Consider the following 20,664-nt stretch of genomic DNA (forward strand, 5'->3'; position numbering starts at 1 on the left):
TTATTCAAAAACTTTGTTCATTTTGACCTTGGAATTCGATTTTTGTTGTGTCGTATTTTTGTTTATTATTGCTTTTTGTTGTTTTCTGTCTCAAATAGTAAAAAAAGCCATTTTTAGCATATATATATATATCACAAAGTTGTTCTATTTCTGATCATTACTTAATTATTATTAATTTCGTATCAGTATGTTTAATTAAAATTCACATGTATGTTATACTCTCTATCAAGTCTTACACATGTTTTGTTTCAGGTTAGACTATGAATTTCTAATTTGAAGAACACATGTATCATTCAATATATTATAACTGGTATTAGCGAGTTATCAATCTATAAATGATAAATTTTGAAGAGACATAATTTGCGTGGGCGTTTATCGGTACTTAAATCGCGTGCCTAATCTTTAGATTTAAATATCGTCAATAAATCTTTCCAAAGCATAGGGACATATGTCACAACATAACTAAACACAGTGGCGGTAAATAGGAGGTGCGGGGTGGTTAACGGTTTCTGATATTAACCTCCAAACATTTCGACAGCTTTCTTATAAGTTCATTAGACCTATCACGTTTCATTGATCTAATTTATTAAGATATTAAAAATGATTTTGTCATTTAGACACGGCTTAGGGATCAAGTCGATCCGACATCCAACACCTTACCGCAAGTCTTTCCCTTTGGTGACCGTTGTCCTGGTACCGGAGTCTACAAGCTGTAGTTTATAACACTTAGTGCTTCTGCATTGTCAACTTCAAATTGACATAACTGATATGTTCGCTTAAGATTTTTCTCCAAAAATGTAATAAAACTTTAAAACATTATTTCATGTAGTATTATTTATCGCGCAGTATGGCACATATGTTTTATTGTTTTCGATTGACAAAGTGGAATATTTGAAACTCTGTTCTATTTTAAGATATTTATATAATTATAGTCAAGCTAACAATACCGATACAGACTTCTACAATGTGTCGGATTTATCCGCACATTCTTCCATCACGCCCCAACATGCCGTAGTCAAAGAATATGTGGAATTTGAAAATGTCCCACCCACCCTTTACAAAAAATTATCGATGTGTTTGTATATAAGTTGCTGTAGGGTCCGTCGGTCGGCAACTCGGTTTTTGTTGCAGATATTGTAGCTTCTCCGTACACAACACAGCAAGGTAAGTTGATATCTTATATCATATTTGTTAAAAATGCTTAACTACCAACAGAGCATAAATGATACTCTTTTTTTTTTAAACAAAAACTGATGTTTAATTAAGTATATATGTATCTAATTAACACAAAAATACATATTAGATGATATGTTTTGCTTTTTGGTAAATGCGCAATTAGTATTTCAATCAAAAAAGAGCATAGTGCCGTGAATTTTTTCGAGACGCAACTAATTATTTTTAATGTTTCTATCTTGAAGAAAAATTATAAGCTCAAACTTTTCAATTGTGGTAATGGTATAAAGTTAGACACTATTGTAGCTGAAGAAAGATACTAATTCGTCTGCTCCTGTTTTTGCTGGAGAAAAATACCATTCATAGGCGATGGAGCATCTTTAATTAATGCATTGTTTCTCATGCTCTATTGAATCCATACTTCATTATTTCAATTGTATATTTTTTATATTTTGTCTTAAATAGTGATTTTAGCATTTTCAGTTGTTGTTTTTTTCTTTTCAAACCAGTTTTTCATTTGATGTTCAAATAATTGCTCAAACTAGTTATGCATTTTTCGAAAAGATTGTGTTATAAATGTTTAACCATATTATTAATGCATTAACCTTATTGATAATATTTTTTCCGAAATACTTAAAGCTATTATGTTGTTAGTATCATTTATAAATTGCATAGAAAAAAATCTTAATTCTAAGTCATTTAGTGTTATAAACGATTTTATATTGCAATGTTAAAGGAATTAAACACCGGTATTAATTATCGTGTATAAGATATATAACAGTTTACGTGGAAAGTGAATAATTTAGTTTCAATTTATATATGCATTTGTTCTTAACATATCTACTACGTATTTTGAAAAGAAAGATGTTAAAGTAAATAAAACATAGTACTAGTCAAGAACTTTTAATGTTATTCACCATCAATAATAACCAACATTTTGAGAATTACAATACTTTGCAATGGTTTTAATTTCACATGTATTAATAAAAACTCAAATGATTTTTGCAGTACTGCCAAATTCATTATATTTACATCTACAATGCGATAAAATGAGTACATACGATCAAACCTTGAAGTTACTGAATGGTCTCAAATTTAATTTAACATTTGTACTCTGTTATAAGTAATTGTAAAGTGACTTCTGCAGGCTTGTTTTCATCTAGACATACATAAGGCATGAACACAAGAACATTTATAGTGCCTTAAATCTGAGTTGTAACCAGCTTTTATAAGGCATCATAGATGACTGTCCATTTGAATGCATTTCTCAGGTTAACTCATCGAACCTTATGGTTTTCAATAGATTACAGAAAAAATGCCATGTCAAATTGTTCGCTCAGTTAGGACACATATACTTTAAACAATCTTACGATAATAATGCTAATTTTGATGGATATCTTTCGTATGGAGAAGGTATGCAGTATAAATTGTATTAAGAGTAAGACCAACCAAAATGCTGGTCGCAAGATCACTCAGCAATTTTCCTTTTACATGATAATTTACTTTGAAAAAATAATGTGATTTAACATATTAACGCTTCACTAATAACCGTACTAATTTGAAATGGTGAACAATGGGACTCATTCACATACCACGTGATACCCGATAACGTTTGTGCGGGACTATTGTTTCTATTGGTGATGTCAAATGACGTTATCGCGGGATAACGTCATTTCAGCGGGAATATTACAAAGAGTTACGTTCCATCACCACTAGAGATACTAGTCCCGCACAAACGTTATCGCGTATCACGTGGTACGTGAATTAGTCCCATTAAGCACATCTAGCTCCACGTTCATGCAAAAATCATAAACTTTAGTTTTTGTTTAGCCGAGAGTGCCTGAGACATAAAACTGATTAATGATCATGGGACCTTTTATTCCATCTTTGCATTTTACAAAGATGTCAATACTTACAAATGAAGGTAGATTGCTCTTTAATATGCAAAGACGGGATGGTGCAATTCATTTTATTCCTGACGTTACTACCTCAATACAATATAGATAATCTATATTGTTTTCTTTTCTTTCTTGTTTTATTTTTTTTCAAGCTTTCATTACACATATGATTATTATCTTAATTTATACTGGAATAGATGTTTTATTCTCCTATACTTGACAAGGTTATCTGCGGTTGTTAAGGAAAAGATAACCCTTTTTCTGGGGTAGAAAAAACCCAGCTCACACGCGCTTGGCAATAACGTAATCAATACATGCGTTGCCTATTGTCAGTGACGTCATTAATTTTGACGCACGGTGCACGGTGACGTTTCTATGATGGCGGCGCTTTGGAAATGTATCTAAAAACTGAATTTTATAATGTTTCGTAAAAGTATGGGAGAAAAAGAATCAAACATGGGTCTATCAAGTGAACAGGGATATCTCAACCCTAGTGAAAGATATTGGCCGCCAACCCTCGGCAAGCTTGGGGTTGACCAGTCAAAATTTTTCACTTGGCTTGAGATATCCCTGTCCACTTGACAGGCCCATGTAAGATTCTATTAATCTTTGTTTTCATACAAAACATGACTTTTTGAAAAAATAACCCGACGAGGATGCATACAGTTTATAACAATTCTTGTTTGTCATACCCAGACAAAAAGGAAAAAAGTTACATCAATTCTTAATCTGGTAGAAAATCCATTTTATATATAACCCTTATGTATGTTTTATCCTTCTATATCATTAACAGACCACAAGTCAAGAGCAGAATGAGTCCCATTACTGTTTTCCTGAGTGTAGTCCTGGCTGCGTGCCTCGTCAATGGTGCCCCTACAGGTAAAAAGTTTTATCTACATATATATAAAATTTAAATTTGCTTGTAACGAGACTTTCCCTTTGCTCACATACGTAGTTTATTAGCAAATAATGGGAAAACATAATCTCGCTGTTGGTAGCGTCGCTTCTAATTGTAGTCACAGATTTAATATCGACGCAAATCATGGTTTATTTGTGTTTTGCTTTGCTTCAATGTTGTTTACCTCTAAGTCAATGCTAACACTTTACTGCACTATCGACATCAACTTAACTTAAATTTTAACACCAGTCCACCTTTAGAGATATTAGTCTAGCATTACATGAAGTGATGGTTTACTTGTATTACCGAACCATGACTTCCAGTAGAAGTTTTTTATGCCGTATATGTTCAGTAAAATTTGCAATCTGATTTAAATACATATCTTTCTTACCATTCCATTTCATATAAAATCTGATAGCATTCCACGTGTTCTGGTGACCTTTCAAATTGACCAATCAGATTACTTACTTCAAATTTCTTGACATGGACGAAATAGTATCTAACAGCTATCAGAATTCCTTTCTTTTGTGTAGTAATTTCACACAAAGAGCTCATAGGTAGCTGTATGTTTATGCATGTTATCTGATGCATAAGGACAGGGACGCTTGTTCTTCAGATGCGTGTGTGATTATATCTGAAGATTCTTATTGGGCAAGTTAAAATCTTAAACTTAATATTATTTTATTTTAGCAGATCTTATTTTTTCTTCGGCATGCGTTGCTATTATGAAATTACCATGTATGATAAATCACCCTTAATTTTCTTACCATCGTGTAATTAGTTTTGATATATATGAATTTCATTAAATTAAAAGTGGTTAACAATTCTGCATTATGGACAAAAAATAACAAGTCAGTTTGTTCTGAAGATTATTTTTTTTTGTAATTTTGCAATTATTTATTTATATAATTATATTCAGAGTTGGATATAAAATCCATGGAAAGGTGTACTAGTAAAAATAATCATGCAACCAAAACAATAGCATCAAACAAAAACAACAAAAGTAAGCATGGAATAAATAGTAAATAAATAAATAAACATAGGATCATTTTATACACACAAAAAAAGACAATTTTGTGGAACAAAGTCTTCAATCGTTATCTAATAAAAAAATATTAAAGTACATTTTACTTAACCCGGAAAGTACAGAATACAAATTCCCCGAGTTGGTTTACAGGTTACTAACATGATTTAATAAATGATACCCCCCTCTTCATTGCATACAATATGTCAGAAACTGATAAGCGATTTTAAGTCTATTTACATTATCTAAAAGTGTATAGATTATTGCGTAGTGCGTTACCACCAGAGTTGATAAACATTTAGATTATTTTACACAATGCTGACAAAAGATGTATTCAGAGATAAGGGTACACTGGGGATAACCCCATTTTAAAATCCTTCAAGAATTTCCATCTACATAACAAATCGTATATCAGATTACTCAATAAAAATCACTTTTTAAAAACTTTGATTAAATGAGGTTGGGGATTAAGATACGATTCATTGAATTAAGTAAAAGAGGAAGGATTAATCTTAAATCAATATTGTTGGCCCTATATTGATAAGCCCGCGTTGGTCTTCGATGTACTTTTGCAGTTTTTTAAGCATTTATTAAATGTTTGTAAATTGCTTTTAACGGATTTTGACATAATGAAAGACCATTGATACACAGATACTTTTTGTAAGTCTTAGTTAATAGTGCAATGTAGGCGACAGCGGGTAAAATGTTTACAAGATGTCGGCTCTAGTGAATTTTAACTTCCTTTAAAGTACACTTTACCTTGAAAACACATTTGACGTAGATTTTAGTTCAATTCAGTTCTTAATTACTTTGAGCCATTTGGTTTATCAATGGTGCAAAGTAGCAGAACCATACTGATGGACTTTTATTACAAATCTGTGATTCATAAATCGAGACAAAACACATGATAAAGTTATATTTTCTGTGTAAACAAGTTTTTTCTGTTTTTTGTTTTTTGTTTTTTTTTATTTTAAAAGGTGAAAGCTTGGTTTAGAATATTTGAGTCACAATACATTATCATATTCTGATGCATCACTAGTCACATACTATTATGTTGTAAACAGATATGTTCACAATACATATTCTGAGATATACGTATTTTTCAAATGTGTTTCTGTACTGTATTATTGCATTTGATAATGTCCTTTTTAGGATATGAGATATTTGAAGGAAATTTATAATGAATACATGTATACAATTACTCGATGTTTAAATACTGCTTGTTTTTGCTTCAATTAAACATTTTTGACAAATCACGTGCGCTTTCATGAATGTTGTTATAACATCCTCCTGGCTTCTTCTCTTTTGGTGCTTTTGACACGCTTGGACACTTTAGTGGTCCGCTTTTGAAGTCGTTTTCAAGATTGCAAACCCTATTTAGTTTTTTCGCCGCCATTGCTTAAGAAGGATAATGTGCATTTACCTCCAGAACTTCGACCAAACAGGGTACGTATTTGCTTGCAAAAAAACTGATATTTGAAAACATGTAACCAATATTTCAACATGACGGTGTAAATAAATTTTGACCATAAACACGTGAAGGTTCATATGGAATTCAAGTAACGCATTTATATTTTTTTTAATTTAAGACAAAAAAAAAATAATGTAAAAATTATCATCAAATGTATTTTTGGACAGGTAGAATGAATAGATTTTGTATTGTACAACTTTATATATTATTCTGGCAAAAATGTTTTGTAAAACCAAAATTAGCTCTAAAATAGATCTCGCGAGACTTCTAGCAAACACGTGACCCTGTTTGCGTCATTTAAAATAAATCACTACCTTCGTTTAGATTTTTTCAAAAAGGTCTGAATATGTTTAAGAAAGACAATGAAAAAAATAAAATAAAATGATGGCATATTATAAGTCCTGTAGGATATCATTTTAAACAATATTGTGTCCATAGATTTAAAACATTTATAAAGATAGCATTGTCAAACAAAAGTCTTTTGATGAATATTTTTGCATATTACAGAGTTAGCTCCCATGCGGGTATGTATCGATTGTTACGTCATTATTTCGTGAGTGCAATCACGTCATTTTCTCCGAAACGTATGACGTTATGCTCCCAAACACATGACGTCACAATCAATACCTACCCGCAAGTGCAGATAACTCTGTAATATGCAAATTCGGAATTGTTCTCATTGAGATTTTTCTGCAGTTATTGAAATAATTTTAATATTTATAATACTGTGATTTTACTATTACTATATGGAAACTCATTTTATTTTGCACCAAGAAAGAGTAAATAATAAGAAAATTCACAAAAATCAATTTTATAACTGAATCAAATTCATATTTGTTCCCGTCTTTTTATTGTTTTCTATGTATTTTTTTTTTAATTTCAGAAGCCATTATATCATGTAATCAATTTTTGAAATTTTGCTTTTACAGGTAACAACATTGTTGCCTTCTCTGCTGGTCTGACCCACACTATTTCAGTCACGTCAGGGGAGGTAATCACATTCGACAAAGTCTTCACAAACATCGGCGGAGGCTACGACCTCACCAGTGGTCAATTTAAAGCTCCAAAAAGTGGTATCTACGCCTTCACCATCCATGGTTACGACGCTAACGTCGACAAAGCTATGTGGATCGAGCTGAAAAAGAACAGCGAACTTCTCGTCTCCATCTCGGGCTACGACAGTCACTCTTCCGCCGGAAATTCCGTCATTGTCTACCTGAGCGCGGGAGAGAACGTGTACGTGCAGGCCAGACCAAACCAGAGCTTTTCCTTATTTGGAAAGGCCGACCAGGTGTATGCTACTTTCTCTGGGTACATGATCGGCGAGATGGATCGGTCTCAGAGCGATTCATATAATTTATTTAATCAATTCCCCAACTTCCCAGCGGCGGGAAAATAAATTGTTGTAATACCGATTAAGAGCAGGTTGTGGGAATATCCTGATTTATGGAGAACTGTTTACATGAAGTGTACAGATAATACGATATTTATGACAAAGAGAAATGTTAAACCGGATGTGATCTACCTGTATCAGAGGAGATAAATAAAGGGTTAAAAATTTATATTGCCATTTGTTTTATTTCTTTTATATCTACATTTTGCCACTGTGAATCCCATTACTCTAATGATAATCGTGATCTGCATTATGAGCCAATAAATGCAGCCTAGACTTGGTGTAGTAATATCTGCATAAATGAATGTGAGTCTTGTTTACTGACACCATGTTAGTCCGCGCGGCAAAATTGACATTTTAGTTGAATGAACCATTTTGGTTATGAATCTTATGAAAAAACTCTTTTAAATGTCTGGATAATTGAAAGTAGACTGAAAAGCCATTGAAAAACATTGAAATTTTGTTATCTTTTCAATTTTTTATAGGGACTATTTTTATCACATTGGACTTGGCTGTTGAGGTTAAATGGCTGAAGCGGGAAATTCAAATGTTCAATCGCATCTAAATTATGTTTTACTTTGAACTAGAAAGTAAAATGTAAATATAACAATTAAAGGATTGTTAGATTGCATTTATTGGAGATATAAATGCAATCTAGGTGACAGATAAATAGAATAGCGCCCGTTATCTAACAATCCTTTAATTGTTAAAATACATCAACTTAGTGATATATAAAAGAGTGGAGCACAATTTATTTAGATATATAAGAGGCTAGCTCAATTTATTATACATCAATTCTATTAGCGCATCAAATGTCGAAAAAATAATGAAATGTAATTACTTTATGCGAGTGTCCATTGAAATATTTTTCTATGCTCGTCCACGTATCTTTAATTAATATACATTCCTTATATTAACAACCTTCTGAATCGTCTATTATATACCCAAGAAAGACTTGGTAGATGTAAATGCACTTTTAAAAAAGTTATGGAATTTTAGATGTCATTTTACAATTCTTTAATTAATGAAAACATTCGTGTCGTTTATTTACAGTAAAGCATTTTATTATCGAGATAAAAATGTTCCTGCAATTTCGTGAGAGCGCTGGAACTCGATTGAAATGTTTTATAAATAAGATTAGCTGCAATATTGTAGCTCAAAAGACTTTTAGACAGATAATGGTTCTTCTGGCCGAAAGGTACAGTAGGCCGGGTACGTATATTCGTTCTAAAATAAGACGTATACTTAGGTTATGAAAGTGAATTTGTATGAACTACGTGCCTTTCATCGCAAATTAATGTATTCATTGCAGATAAGGAAGACGCGGAATGTTGTTTACGCAAATATGAAATCGTTCACATTATTATATAATGTTTGTGGATGTTTTAAATATATCTCACTCTAAGGTACTTCAAATGAAACACTTAACTACAAAATGTCCTAACAAAGCGATAAGCGAGAGGAGAAATGAGGCATATACACGTACATAATCCGGTATTTTGTCACATCACAAGGACTTGATGGTGTAATAGAGAAACACAGTGTGGTCTAATTATACACATGTTGTGGTAACAGGACCATGATAAGACAAGACGATGCGTACCTAATACCGGTAAAGGGCAAGGGTCTTATTATAACAGTGCTATCTTGGTTTATCAAGTTCACTAGAAATTTTACTTTTCCACGCTCCCTACTATAAACATTTTATTTTTAAATACGCAAAATTTATTTCGCGCCATTCTTATATGTTTATAAGTTATACAACTTATGCAAATCACTCTCGATGGCCCGGATGCGAGGGATCCTAATGTGGGAGGAAACCGAAGTGCCCGCAGAAAATCCACGTGATCGGGCAGGTGACCCCTAGCTCTCACGTCCATGCCGGGGATCGGACCCCGGCCGTCTAGGTGAAAAGCGGATGGTTTAACAACTACACCACCAGATCATCTTGCTTAGAATCGCGTATTGCATATTCTTTATACAATTCTTCGCCTAACAGTTGAATTCGCGTTCTAGCTGTATCGTAAAAATACTCGAAAATTAGTAGTTGGCGAAAATATAGTGTTTTTGAGTGCTTAAAAAATCTGATGACTGACACATTGAAAAATGATAATATCTATTGTATTATATTGAATGATCTCCAAGAAAACACGCACATTATTGCCGACTATTTTGATAAGAAAATAGCAAATTATTTCAAAGGAAACCTGCCCCCGTGTTTGGAGTACATGCGTTTTGGTATTGTCGAGAGATAGAAAATATATTTGAAGTTTATGATAATATTAAAGGAACTTTCGTTTGGTAAATAGATGGTGTTATTTGCAATAAAGAAATCTTATAAAATGTCCATATATTTACACAAAAATGACTTTGTAATCAATGCATTCAATGTTAGAATTTAAAAACAAAAACAAAAAACAACGTTTTAACATATCTTGTTTTCAATGTCAGTCAGAGACGCAGTAGAAACAATCCGTCATTGGTCATGTTTCTCCGGGGACTCCGGTTTTCCTCCACTTCAAAACAATACATTCCTGATATTACTTTGGCGACAACATTAATCTAAACTAACCAATCCAACGCAAGCAAAGCAAACCAAAAGTCAAATTCAAATGATCATTCGTGGCATTAAGAGATTTCTAGATATTCAAGCCAAAAACAATTCATATAAACATATATTTACACTTGCTAGGCTTGTTCATTATACGCAAATACTAGCCGAGTTTGTTTACCATAACTGCATGGTAACATTGATTGAACTTTGAACTTGCGTAAGAAAATGTTCTATGCAACGTAAAAGGACTACTATTTTTAAGAAACAAATTGCTTTGATTACGTTTAGAAACACATCACATGAATAGTGTTGTTTTTTCATTGAATTTTGGAAACATGTAAACAATATATAGATACAAATGTATTTATATAATATATTCATAAAAAAAACATTTTTTAAATTAACAATTTATTACAGTAATGAAACGGGAAAAGATATCTTGACGACGTTCAGTACTTTCAATTGTGTTCAAAATGATGGATGTCAAATGTAAACATTATATCGGTGTCTGTGTTCGTCCTACGATCGAATCTTTTGGGTGGTCAGTTATAAATATATCCTCTTGTCTTTGTTCTTTGAGACTTTAAATAACGTAGGCCTATACTTCTCAGTATCTAGAGTATTCATCTAACGCGTCCCATAGAATATATCCTTAGAGGAATTACTCCATACAAGCATGGTTAACATAAAAGCGACATCCAATCCATACATATTGTATATATGGTGAACAGATCAAAACAGCAACTTTCAGTACTAAAACCTGTAAAATTACTAACTAAACCCTAAAAACTTCTAATAAATAACAAAAATGCAATGTTATGACATCTAAATTAATAATCATTGGACCACACAAAGGCAAGATTATCGGTGCAATATTATGTTTACAATGTGAGTTCGATGATTTGCAATCTGACCTACTGACGTAGCGAAACCAAGGGACGTAACTCTGGTGGATTAGAATACGTTACTTCTCTTCGTTTTTCTAGGTCTCTGTTGCCAGAGAAAATCAAAGGGAGGTAACTTAAAATTCCCTAAAGAAAAACATTACAGAAGTCAAGGAGAAAAAGTTAAAAGCCTTTTTGAAAATCTGTAATGCTTTCCTATAGATAAGGAGTCCATTCAAGGTAAGAAATGGTCATGGAACTGGGCCCAAATAGATCGAAATGGGTTACTCTCCTTCGTGTCTAACGGAGTCAAATAAACTCTGCCGGAAAGGACATAACGCCCCGTATATTTTAATATCAAAAGCATCATTTCTAAACTGTTAAGGAGGTGATAAGTGTAGTATTAATTTTAACCAAATGACATCTGGTTAAAGGCAACCAGGAAGACTTACTAATAAATTATTATAAAGATGTAATGATACATTTTGTCGCAATATAATCATTTCATCAACATTTCTCAAATGTTAATTTGTTTCGTATTTTTTCTCCTTAACTGCCTCCAGTTTTACCAGGAGATTAAGTCCAGGAGTTAATATTATGTCAGTGCTAGTATCCCCTGGAGTATCGAGGATGATTATATCTGTGATAATGAGTCTGACTCATACCTAACAAATACACAGTCTAACATGAAGTATTCCGTCTTTGCATATTACAGAGTTAGCTCCCTTGCGGGTAGGTATCGATTGTTACGTCATTATTTTGTGAGCGCAATTTACGTCGTTTTCTCCGAAACGTATGCCTTAACGCTCGCAAACACATGACGTCACAATCAATGCCTACCCTCAAGTGCAGATAACTCTGTAAAATGCAAATTCGGAATACTTGATAGCCAACATTTATCATTTGCTTCCTGGAGGAACCCACTGCATACCACCGGGTTGGGGTTCTCTAATTCATTTCCCTGTTTCAGTTTCCATTGTTTAATATCAACGCACTTCAAAACGATAGCTAGATGTACTTAGAATTTAAGAGTATTATTATTGAGATCGAAAAGGTTTATTACTGTAGCCTGAAACTATACCTGCTAAAGTGTTACATATAAAACAAAATACATTGTGCAAAACCGCGTTGATTTAATTCATTTTCTGGGAAACAAACAAAATGTACATTTTGCATCAAAACGGCTTAATGTGAAAACTACTTCTTGTTTGGTTGGTTTCCTTGATTTTAGAGCAACGTCTCATATATATAGACAAATTAATTACAATTGGTATTTTGGTGCTATAACCCCTAGTTTAACAGGCGTAAATGTCCACTTTGCATATTGGAATTGGAAAATTTGGGATGTTAACATAGATTTAGTTAGTTTATGTTTATACGCGTACCATCTAACTCTATACTTTGCTAAAATATTCGCGAAGGTTTTAACTTCCATAAATTCGCAGATCTATTCAAATTCACGAAAGGGAATACCTCGCGAAATTTATCAAAATCATGGGTTAGTATATTATAGTCTGAGATTGAATGACGCTCTCTTTTAAAGTAAATTCGCGAAAATAAATCCCCGCGAATAAGTTCCAAATGGGAAAATCGGGAGATTTTGTAGCCGTGAAAATCAACAACAATGCAGTACACGTACATGAAATATAAAGTTTCTTACTTAAACGTCCAAAAAACACCGTTATATACTTGTAGTACTTATATATATGAATTGTTTTCATTGATAAACCATTATAAATATCACCATCATAACTTGCAATAATATCTGTTCAATAAATGCTATGGATAACGCATGCACATAGACTTAATATAATCTTTTCTATCATCTAGGTCCATCGTCGACTGTTTCCCAGACGTTTAATGATCACCATAGCAACAAACACGTGGTTGCCTTTGCTGCGGGGCTTACCCATACATCGACCGGAAACTCGGGAGATACCGTGAGGTTTGACAAGATCTTCACAAATATTGGAGGTGGATACGACCAAAGCACGGGGGTGTTTACAGCTCCCAAATCAGGGATTTATAAATTCGACTTTCATGCATATGATGCCAACACCGACAGAGCTATGTGGCTGGAACTGGTGAAGAATACTGAACTGCTGGTGTCACTGGCTGGATTCAACAGTCACTCCTCGGCTGGGAATTCAGTCATCATATTCGTCGGGCAGGGTGAATCGGTATTCGTAAAGGTCAGACAAACGCAGAGTTTCACCCTTTTCGGCCAAAAGAATCAGGTGTACGGCACGTTCGTTGGTCATCTGATTGGTGAAATGGACATGGCGCAGAGTGATGTATCGCCGATGACCGGAAGCAATCACTTCTTTTTCGGTCAACACTAATTGTGTTTGCATGACGTTATCATTTAGTTACGGTGGAAGATTTTAACTGATATACACACGTAGAACTTAATTAAACATAGTATAATTGATATACTGCTTATGCCTCTGTAGGCCTACATCAAAATCAATGTGCTTTTGCATCACAAAATTATTTGAATAAAATCACGATAATTTATGCACTTTCAAAAGATTGAGATCTGGTTTTTCCCCGAAACTCGTAACAAACTATCTATCAGAATGTCTGCTTAACAGCTAGAGCAAACATATAGATTGAAATTAATCAGTCATCACTTCCACATCTTAAATCTTTGGAATCAATTTTTAGAGAAAAAAAAATGGCTGATCAGCACCAGGACATGCCAAAGATTTATCAACTTATTCCGAATTTGTATATAACAGAGTAATCTGCACTTACGACTAGGAATTAATTGTGAGTCATGTTTTTGGGAGCGTAACGTCATACGTTTAGGAGAAAACGACGTGAATTGCGTTTACAAAATAATGACGTAACAATGATACCTACTCGCAAGGGGGCTGACTCTGTAATATGCATGGACAGAATAGGCCTGCGATTTATAATGTATCTTAATAGCTAGGTGTATTTTAATATCCTATAATAATGATCTTTTCCCAGCAGACATGGGAAAACCCTTTGAAGTACTTTACAGCTGATTGTATACGTGGGTTCAACTTTTCACGATTATAACTCCTCTATTAATGTGAAAATGAAATTTTAGCGATTTTTCATTTTCCCATTTTGTCTTCCAGAGTTTATACGATTTTATTATCACTCAGTATTCCACGGATCAAAACTTCACGACCACTGTTACGCGAATATAATCGGCTATACGTTATGTACGCCGTTATAGCATATAATGGGGTTCGTCATTTCCGAGTTGTTAAGATGTCCCGACATATTACCACAAGTCCTTCATCTCTGAATAACGAGTTCGAATCCCATATAAAGAAGTTATATAAGTACTGACCGCTGGTCGGTAGTTTTCTCCTGATAAGCACCTTTTTTCCTCCACTATCAAACCTGGCACGTCCTTAAATAATACTAGCTGAATAAACAAACCAAATCATAGCATATCACTCCCAACCTCATTATCTAACACCAAAGTCAAGAAGCCAGAGAAATCGTTTTGACAACGCTGCCTGAGGTTAATATGAGTTGTCCTCTCCGTTTAAAAGCGGAAGCCCTAACTTTACAGTATACGTTCGGATCCAGCCATTGTGATGGTTCTTCTATCTCAAAACTACACTGCTCACTCAGTCTTGAAACTCTTAACTTCCCGCGCCCACCCACTACAATGTAAAAGCATCCATCCATAGAACTCGGTATACTGTGTACCTGGCTTAAAGGTCGCCCTCCGAACATCGTCACTTTCTTTAACATTTGACCATCTGGTTTCAGAATAAATATGCACTTCAGTCCGAAATCTGACACCAATATGTGTCTATGAACGCTAATTGCAATCCTCATTGGATATCCTAGGAATTTACCATTGTTAAAAACCTCTCCTTTGTTATTCAATGAATTTCCTGGAAATTTCATCAAACAGTTATTCGAAGGGCTCTTCATGACTTGTCCAATAGCTTGTGACGTCATACAGGCGACGATAGCTCCATCTGTTGGACAAATGGCAAGACCTCTCGGATGCAGTTTGTTGAACCGGGACATTATTTTCAACTACAGAAAAAAGTTTCATTTATATTTCAGAGGTAAAGGTAATAAATAACTTGCCAAACAGACGGTTTTGTTTCAAAATGTATAAATCACATTAATTTAATACAAATGTTCAATTTATTATTTTACGATATTCTTTTTTTAAATTATTTTAAATTTTTGTTTTCGATATGTGCTTTAACTAATGGCGTGGCGTGGCGTTCTTCAAATTTCTAATCTGCTAACTTATACACTGTGTTTTTCATTATAATACAGATATCGAAATCTAATTTAATTTTGAAATTTGTTATTTTTGCATGATCACTGGTTCTTTGTTTGTTTTTTGTTTGTTTGTTAGTTTTTTGGCTTATTTTTTTTTTTGTTTTTTTGATATGTTTTTTTTTTTTTTTTTATTATATGTTTTTGGGTTTTTTTGTATGTTTTTTTTTGTTTTGTTTTTTATTTTCTTTGTTTTTTATTGTTAACAAACAATTACTACTCATAGGCAGACAACTAATTAGCCATTACACCCTTATAAAAGAATGAAAAGTAGTAGAGCAATAACCATCACATACCTCTAGGTTGGAATCCATCATCATGATTTTCATCTGTCGAGGACATGAAATATATAAAATATCAGCGGGTGATGCAGCAAGACTATCCACTATACCACGGGCATCAAATTTGTGGAGAACGCGGAATTGGTGATCATAAAGTGACACCCAGGAACACTGGAGAAAGGACACCCATATTTTCCCATTTGATGATGTCACCAAATTTCCTATCCGGTCACAAGTACTACCACACGGGCAGGTGAGTTGTAAACAGCCAACCGGCTGTGATTGTCGTTCTCTTATATTGCCTTGTTTAATGAACCGTGACAGAAACTTTTTTGCTTTGCTTGTAATGGTTCTCTTGTGTTGTGGAGGTTGCTGTGGGATTTCATCACAGCTTTTAAAATTAGCATTGGTAATATGTTTCTTGTCTTTGGAAACTTTTTGATTTTGGAGGCCTGCTTCAACCGGATAAAGTCCTGGGGTGTTTAGATGGTGGGAATTGCTTCTTGTCTGGTCAGAGTAACCGATCAAGTTCGATTTCCAATCAAATCTTCTATTATTTTTATTATGATTTTGTTGAACAGGCTTCTGTGACTCGGTACGAAGATTCGATTTACCTGAAAACGCTTCAGTAACTGGTGGTGATATTTGAACATATCCGTTGCCTATATTTGAAGAATCATTACCGACGTTTTCCATTTCTAACGATGAAACCGAAGGAGAGTCATACAAATCTGGGGAGTCGTAAGTTTCCATTCCATGCCCCTCGTGCTGAGTTGTTTCTGAATAAATATGAGTTGAACAGTTCATTTCAGATGCAGAACACGAATCTGTTTGATTGAATTTTAAGCTAGTAGAAGAAAGCAAGTCTACTGGCATATCGCACACTTTTGGCCATGAATTTCTATTGAATCCAACGATATCGTCGTATATCTCAGGTTCGTCTGTAAGATCTCTTGTCAAACAAGTAGTCTTCTGCTTTGCCTCACTGCACTGTAGAAAATGTTCACATCCGCGCGGTTGACAAAAGAAATCAAATGCATCGTCTCTTAGAAAAGGATTACCCGAGGAGCACGATTGTATTTTGATATCCTTGGTTCTCTCTTGAAGAAATACACTGTTGTCGATCTGGCCTCCAATATCATGAGCGGACATCGCTTGGAGTCCAATGTCGTTCACGTTGAGTAGCGATTCAAAAATACAGGCTTCTTTATTACGTTTATGAAGTTCTGAATGATCTTCTTCAGGGTCATTGTCTGGTTGGGAAAGGAATTCATTTTCTTCGAAAGTCATCGTTTCAAATCTAAACGGATTGTTAGCACTAAGCGACGACCGCGTTGGAGTTAAATACATTTGATCTTCTCGTATAAACGGATTGGTAGCGTTACATGAAGACTCCTTTGGAGGTAAATACGTTTGATCTTCTCGTATAAACGGATTGGTAGCGTTACTTGAAGACTCCTTTGGATGTAAATACATTTGATCTTCTCGTTCTGGTAGACTCCTTTGGATGTAAATACATTTGATCTTCTCGTATAAACGGATTGGTAGCGTTACTTGAAGACTCCTTTGGATGTAAATACGTTTGATTTTCTGGTATTGAAATAAATGGATTGGAAATGGAAGAATACTCTCTCAAATATTGCCCTCCCATTGATGAAATCATACTTAAATCGGAAGAGTATGACGTGCTCTGACCGCTTCTTGGTCCATTTAGCGATGATTGAAATAAGTCGTTTTCAAATAGAGCTAATAGGTCCTTCATAGTTGTATCTGAGTGTATATCACTGTCTTTCTGTTCATCTTCGATATTATTATGCTCGTTCCTACTACCATTAGTTGAACAACCCCCATCAGACGCTGTGGAATCATTGACTGATATTTGTATAAAATCTTTGCTTTTTTCTTCATCCTCAAATATGATAAGATCAATCGAGTTCCTGTCGGAGACTTCCAATCTGTGAAAATAAAAAGTTAAGTTGTCATAAACCATGTCCTAGCAATCACCTCTGTATGAAGACGGGGAATTCCCGTAATTTAGCGTGTATGACGTCATCATTTTATGTTGCTTCGTATCTTCTACATGTAGTCATAACTTTTAGCGCGGCGATTACATGCAAGTACAAATGCGTAAACAATTATGTTTAAATGACTTTTGTTTTCAGTAGTTTATGTTTGTAAGTATTTATGTTAGCTTACGGTGGGTAGTTACGTTTGAATAAGACACAAAACATTGAGAAATCGATAGCTGAACATAGCTAGCTAACATACGCGTACACATAAATCGGCGTTGTCATGGCGTAAACAGATAACATCAACGAGTACGTCTACGTGTAGTCTAGGCGTACCCGAACACGGACATGTAAGGTTGCTTTATTTCTCTATTACCTGTTTGTAAGGGCGTTTATGACTGAATGATTGCATTTTAGAAGAATTAATCGTTACGTTGTCTTTCGGATTACAGATAGGCCTGTACAGTTACGTCAGGATTAAACAATATAGAGCAAAATAAAATAAAAGATAAGTACTCAAATATAATGAATCACAAAAACATTATTTTAGCATGCAATTCTATAGAGAATTTTCGCAACACATAAAGCTTCCTATTACATACAAGTTGGAAATGTCACTCTGAAAAAATATACCACTTTAATCCAAGATGGCAATTAAAACAAAATATTTGTCATCACATTTTAGTCGAAATAAGACGGAAAGCATTTTTATATTCGATAATATGCATTTTGAAAGTAAATTTATTTTAGGGAATGCTTTTGATCCATGAATTGTAAATATAGGAAACATTTTGTTTTTTATATTCAAATGTTATTCTTCATATAGTGCCGCCATTGTTCATATCAAATTCCGTTCCTTTTTATGGTCAGTGCAACTGACCAAATGCGAATTCGAAAGTGGAATACGTCATCCATGTCATAAAAATATTGAATTTAGTTTGAAGTGAAAGTATATACACTATATTCATGTTATGTGATCAGTGAGCAGTTTGCTTGTCTTTTTTTAATCAGCTGTACACTCATATATCCATCCACCCATCCATTTTTCTATCGATTCATCATCCATCCATCCATCCATCCATCCATCCATCCATTCATTCACCCATCCATCCATCATTCATTCATTCATTCATTCATTCATTCATTCATTCATTCATTCATCATTCATTCATCATTCATTCATCATCCATCCATCCATCCATCCATCCATCCATTCATCATTCATTCATTCATTCATTCATTCATTCATTCATTCATTCATTCATTTATGCATTCATTCATTCATTCATTCATACTTTCATCGAATATAAGTTACTTACTTGGTTTGATGCTGGTCACTGTTATCGTCTGGTTTAGATACACGTGACGTAATTGGCTTCCTCGGCGGTGGTGGTGGTGGGATATGTGGAAATATCAAGCTACTTGTACCTGTGACATCACTGTCCTCATTCATAGTGTCATCAAACGGGTTAATACCAACATGTGCCCTCCTACTCACTGGTATCTTCATAGATTGTATGGATTTCGTTCTCGGATGAACCGTGGTGGGACGTTTTGTAATATAAATGTATCGTTGGACTCATTGTTAACCTGAGAAGTATGGTTTAACATGTCAAGGCATTGACCATTCCTTCGGATACTATACTCCTAGATTCATAGGCAAGTATCAAACATCATTCCAAACAGCTCCGTTATATAAGATAAATCATGTCACATTAATATAGTGGGTTAGTGGGAAATCCGGTTGTGAATCAATACTTATGCTGTAGTTAATGTTAAACCTACAAATCATGAAGAGGCGTAAATATATCTATATATTTCAATCAAAACTATAAATGCTTGAAATAATACAATACGAAGCAATAGTTTCGATTTCCCTGTAAGTAACATTTGGTTATTATTATGTGAAGAGGGTGTTAATGTCTGTAAACTAGGGGATTAATTAAGTATTTCCAATCCTTTCAATTTGTTATCAGTAAATACACAGACTTCCTTATAAAAGTAATCCTGTGAACTAATGTATTTTTGCGGCAGAATAATTTCGCGTTTCCAGACCTAACGTCATTTTCACGGCAATATGATTTCACGCCTTCCAGCTTGAAAGGTGTCTTGTCCAACTTAATTTCGCGGTTTGAGACCTAACGACGTTTTCACGGCGATTTGATTTCGCACCTAACAGTTTAAAAGCTATCTGGTTCTTGTAGTTTTAACGTCCTCACGACTATTTATTTTTTATAATTCTAACCAGACGTAAAATACGCGAAACTTAATCAATTGTCATGGTGTGTTGTAGTGTCATTTTTTTACAAAAAACATACACAAGTTAATCTTCTTAGGTGTTTTAGTTTTAAGTTATATGTGATGTTACTAGGCGAAAATGTTAACAGCTCATTGTTTCTTCATTAATCTATTGAAAACCATAATATTTAAAGGATTACGCTGTGGAAATTATTGAAATGTTCAGTCAAGCATACATGACGTCTTTTAATTGTTAGTTGCAACACAGATATCATGCACCGTGAATCTCTTGGTCTCACAATGTATGTATGTTTAAAGTAAAACATACAAGCAGGAATACAGAAATCAATTCACAATCACTCATAACGTTTAAAAATCTGAAAATAAATTGAAGACCACAGCTTGACACTGTAGATGTGAATATTATGATGTTTGGCAGTATTGTCACAAATCATTTTTAGCTCATATTTGTTCTTGTTAAACTTGTGCATTGGAAGTATTGTGATTCTCAAAATGTTGGTAATTTTTGGCGGTGAATAAAATATTAAAAG

The 20,664-nt window shown here is 34.0% G+C and overlaps 2 protein-coding genes across 2 annotated transcripts; one reads left to right on the forward strand and one right to left on the reverse strand.

Annotated features, from left to right (window-relative positions):
• Nucleotides 1-1,026: 1,026 nt before the first annotated feature.
• On the forward strand, nt 1,027-13,658 carry LOC138310858 (complement C1q tumor necrosis factor-related protein 4-like). The gene is made up of 4 exons (XM_069252190.1): nt 1,027-1,164; nt 3,865-3,950; nt 7,394-7,861; nt 13,126-13,658. The coding sequence occupies exons 2-4, from the start codon at nt 3,884-3,886 to the stop codon at nt 13,635-13,637; spliced, it is 1,047 nt and encodes a 348-aa protein (XP_069108291.1). The 5' UTR covers nt 1,027-1,164; nt 3,865-3,883; the 3' UTR covers nt 13,638-13,658.
• LOC138310282 (uncharacterized) lies at nt 13,640-20,658 on the reverse strand. The gene is given in 4 exon segments (XM_069251419.1): nt 13,640-15,330; nt 15,882-17,355; nt 17,357-17,821; nt 19,195-20,658. Coding segments are annotated over 4 exon segments (2,643 nt in total). The 5' UTR covers nt 19,329-20,658; the 3' UTR covers nt 13,640-14,760.
• Between the last annotated feature and the right edge of the window lie 6 nt (nt 20,659-20,664).

This window comes from Argopecten irradians, chromosome 16 (genome assembly GCF_041381155.1).
Source record: "Argopecten irradians isolate NY chromosome 16, Ai_NY, whole genome shotgun sequence".
Classification (NCBI taxonomy): domain Eukaryota; kingdom Metazoa; phylum Mollusca; class Bivalvia; order Pectinida; family Pectinidae; genus Argopecten; species Argopecten irradians.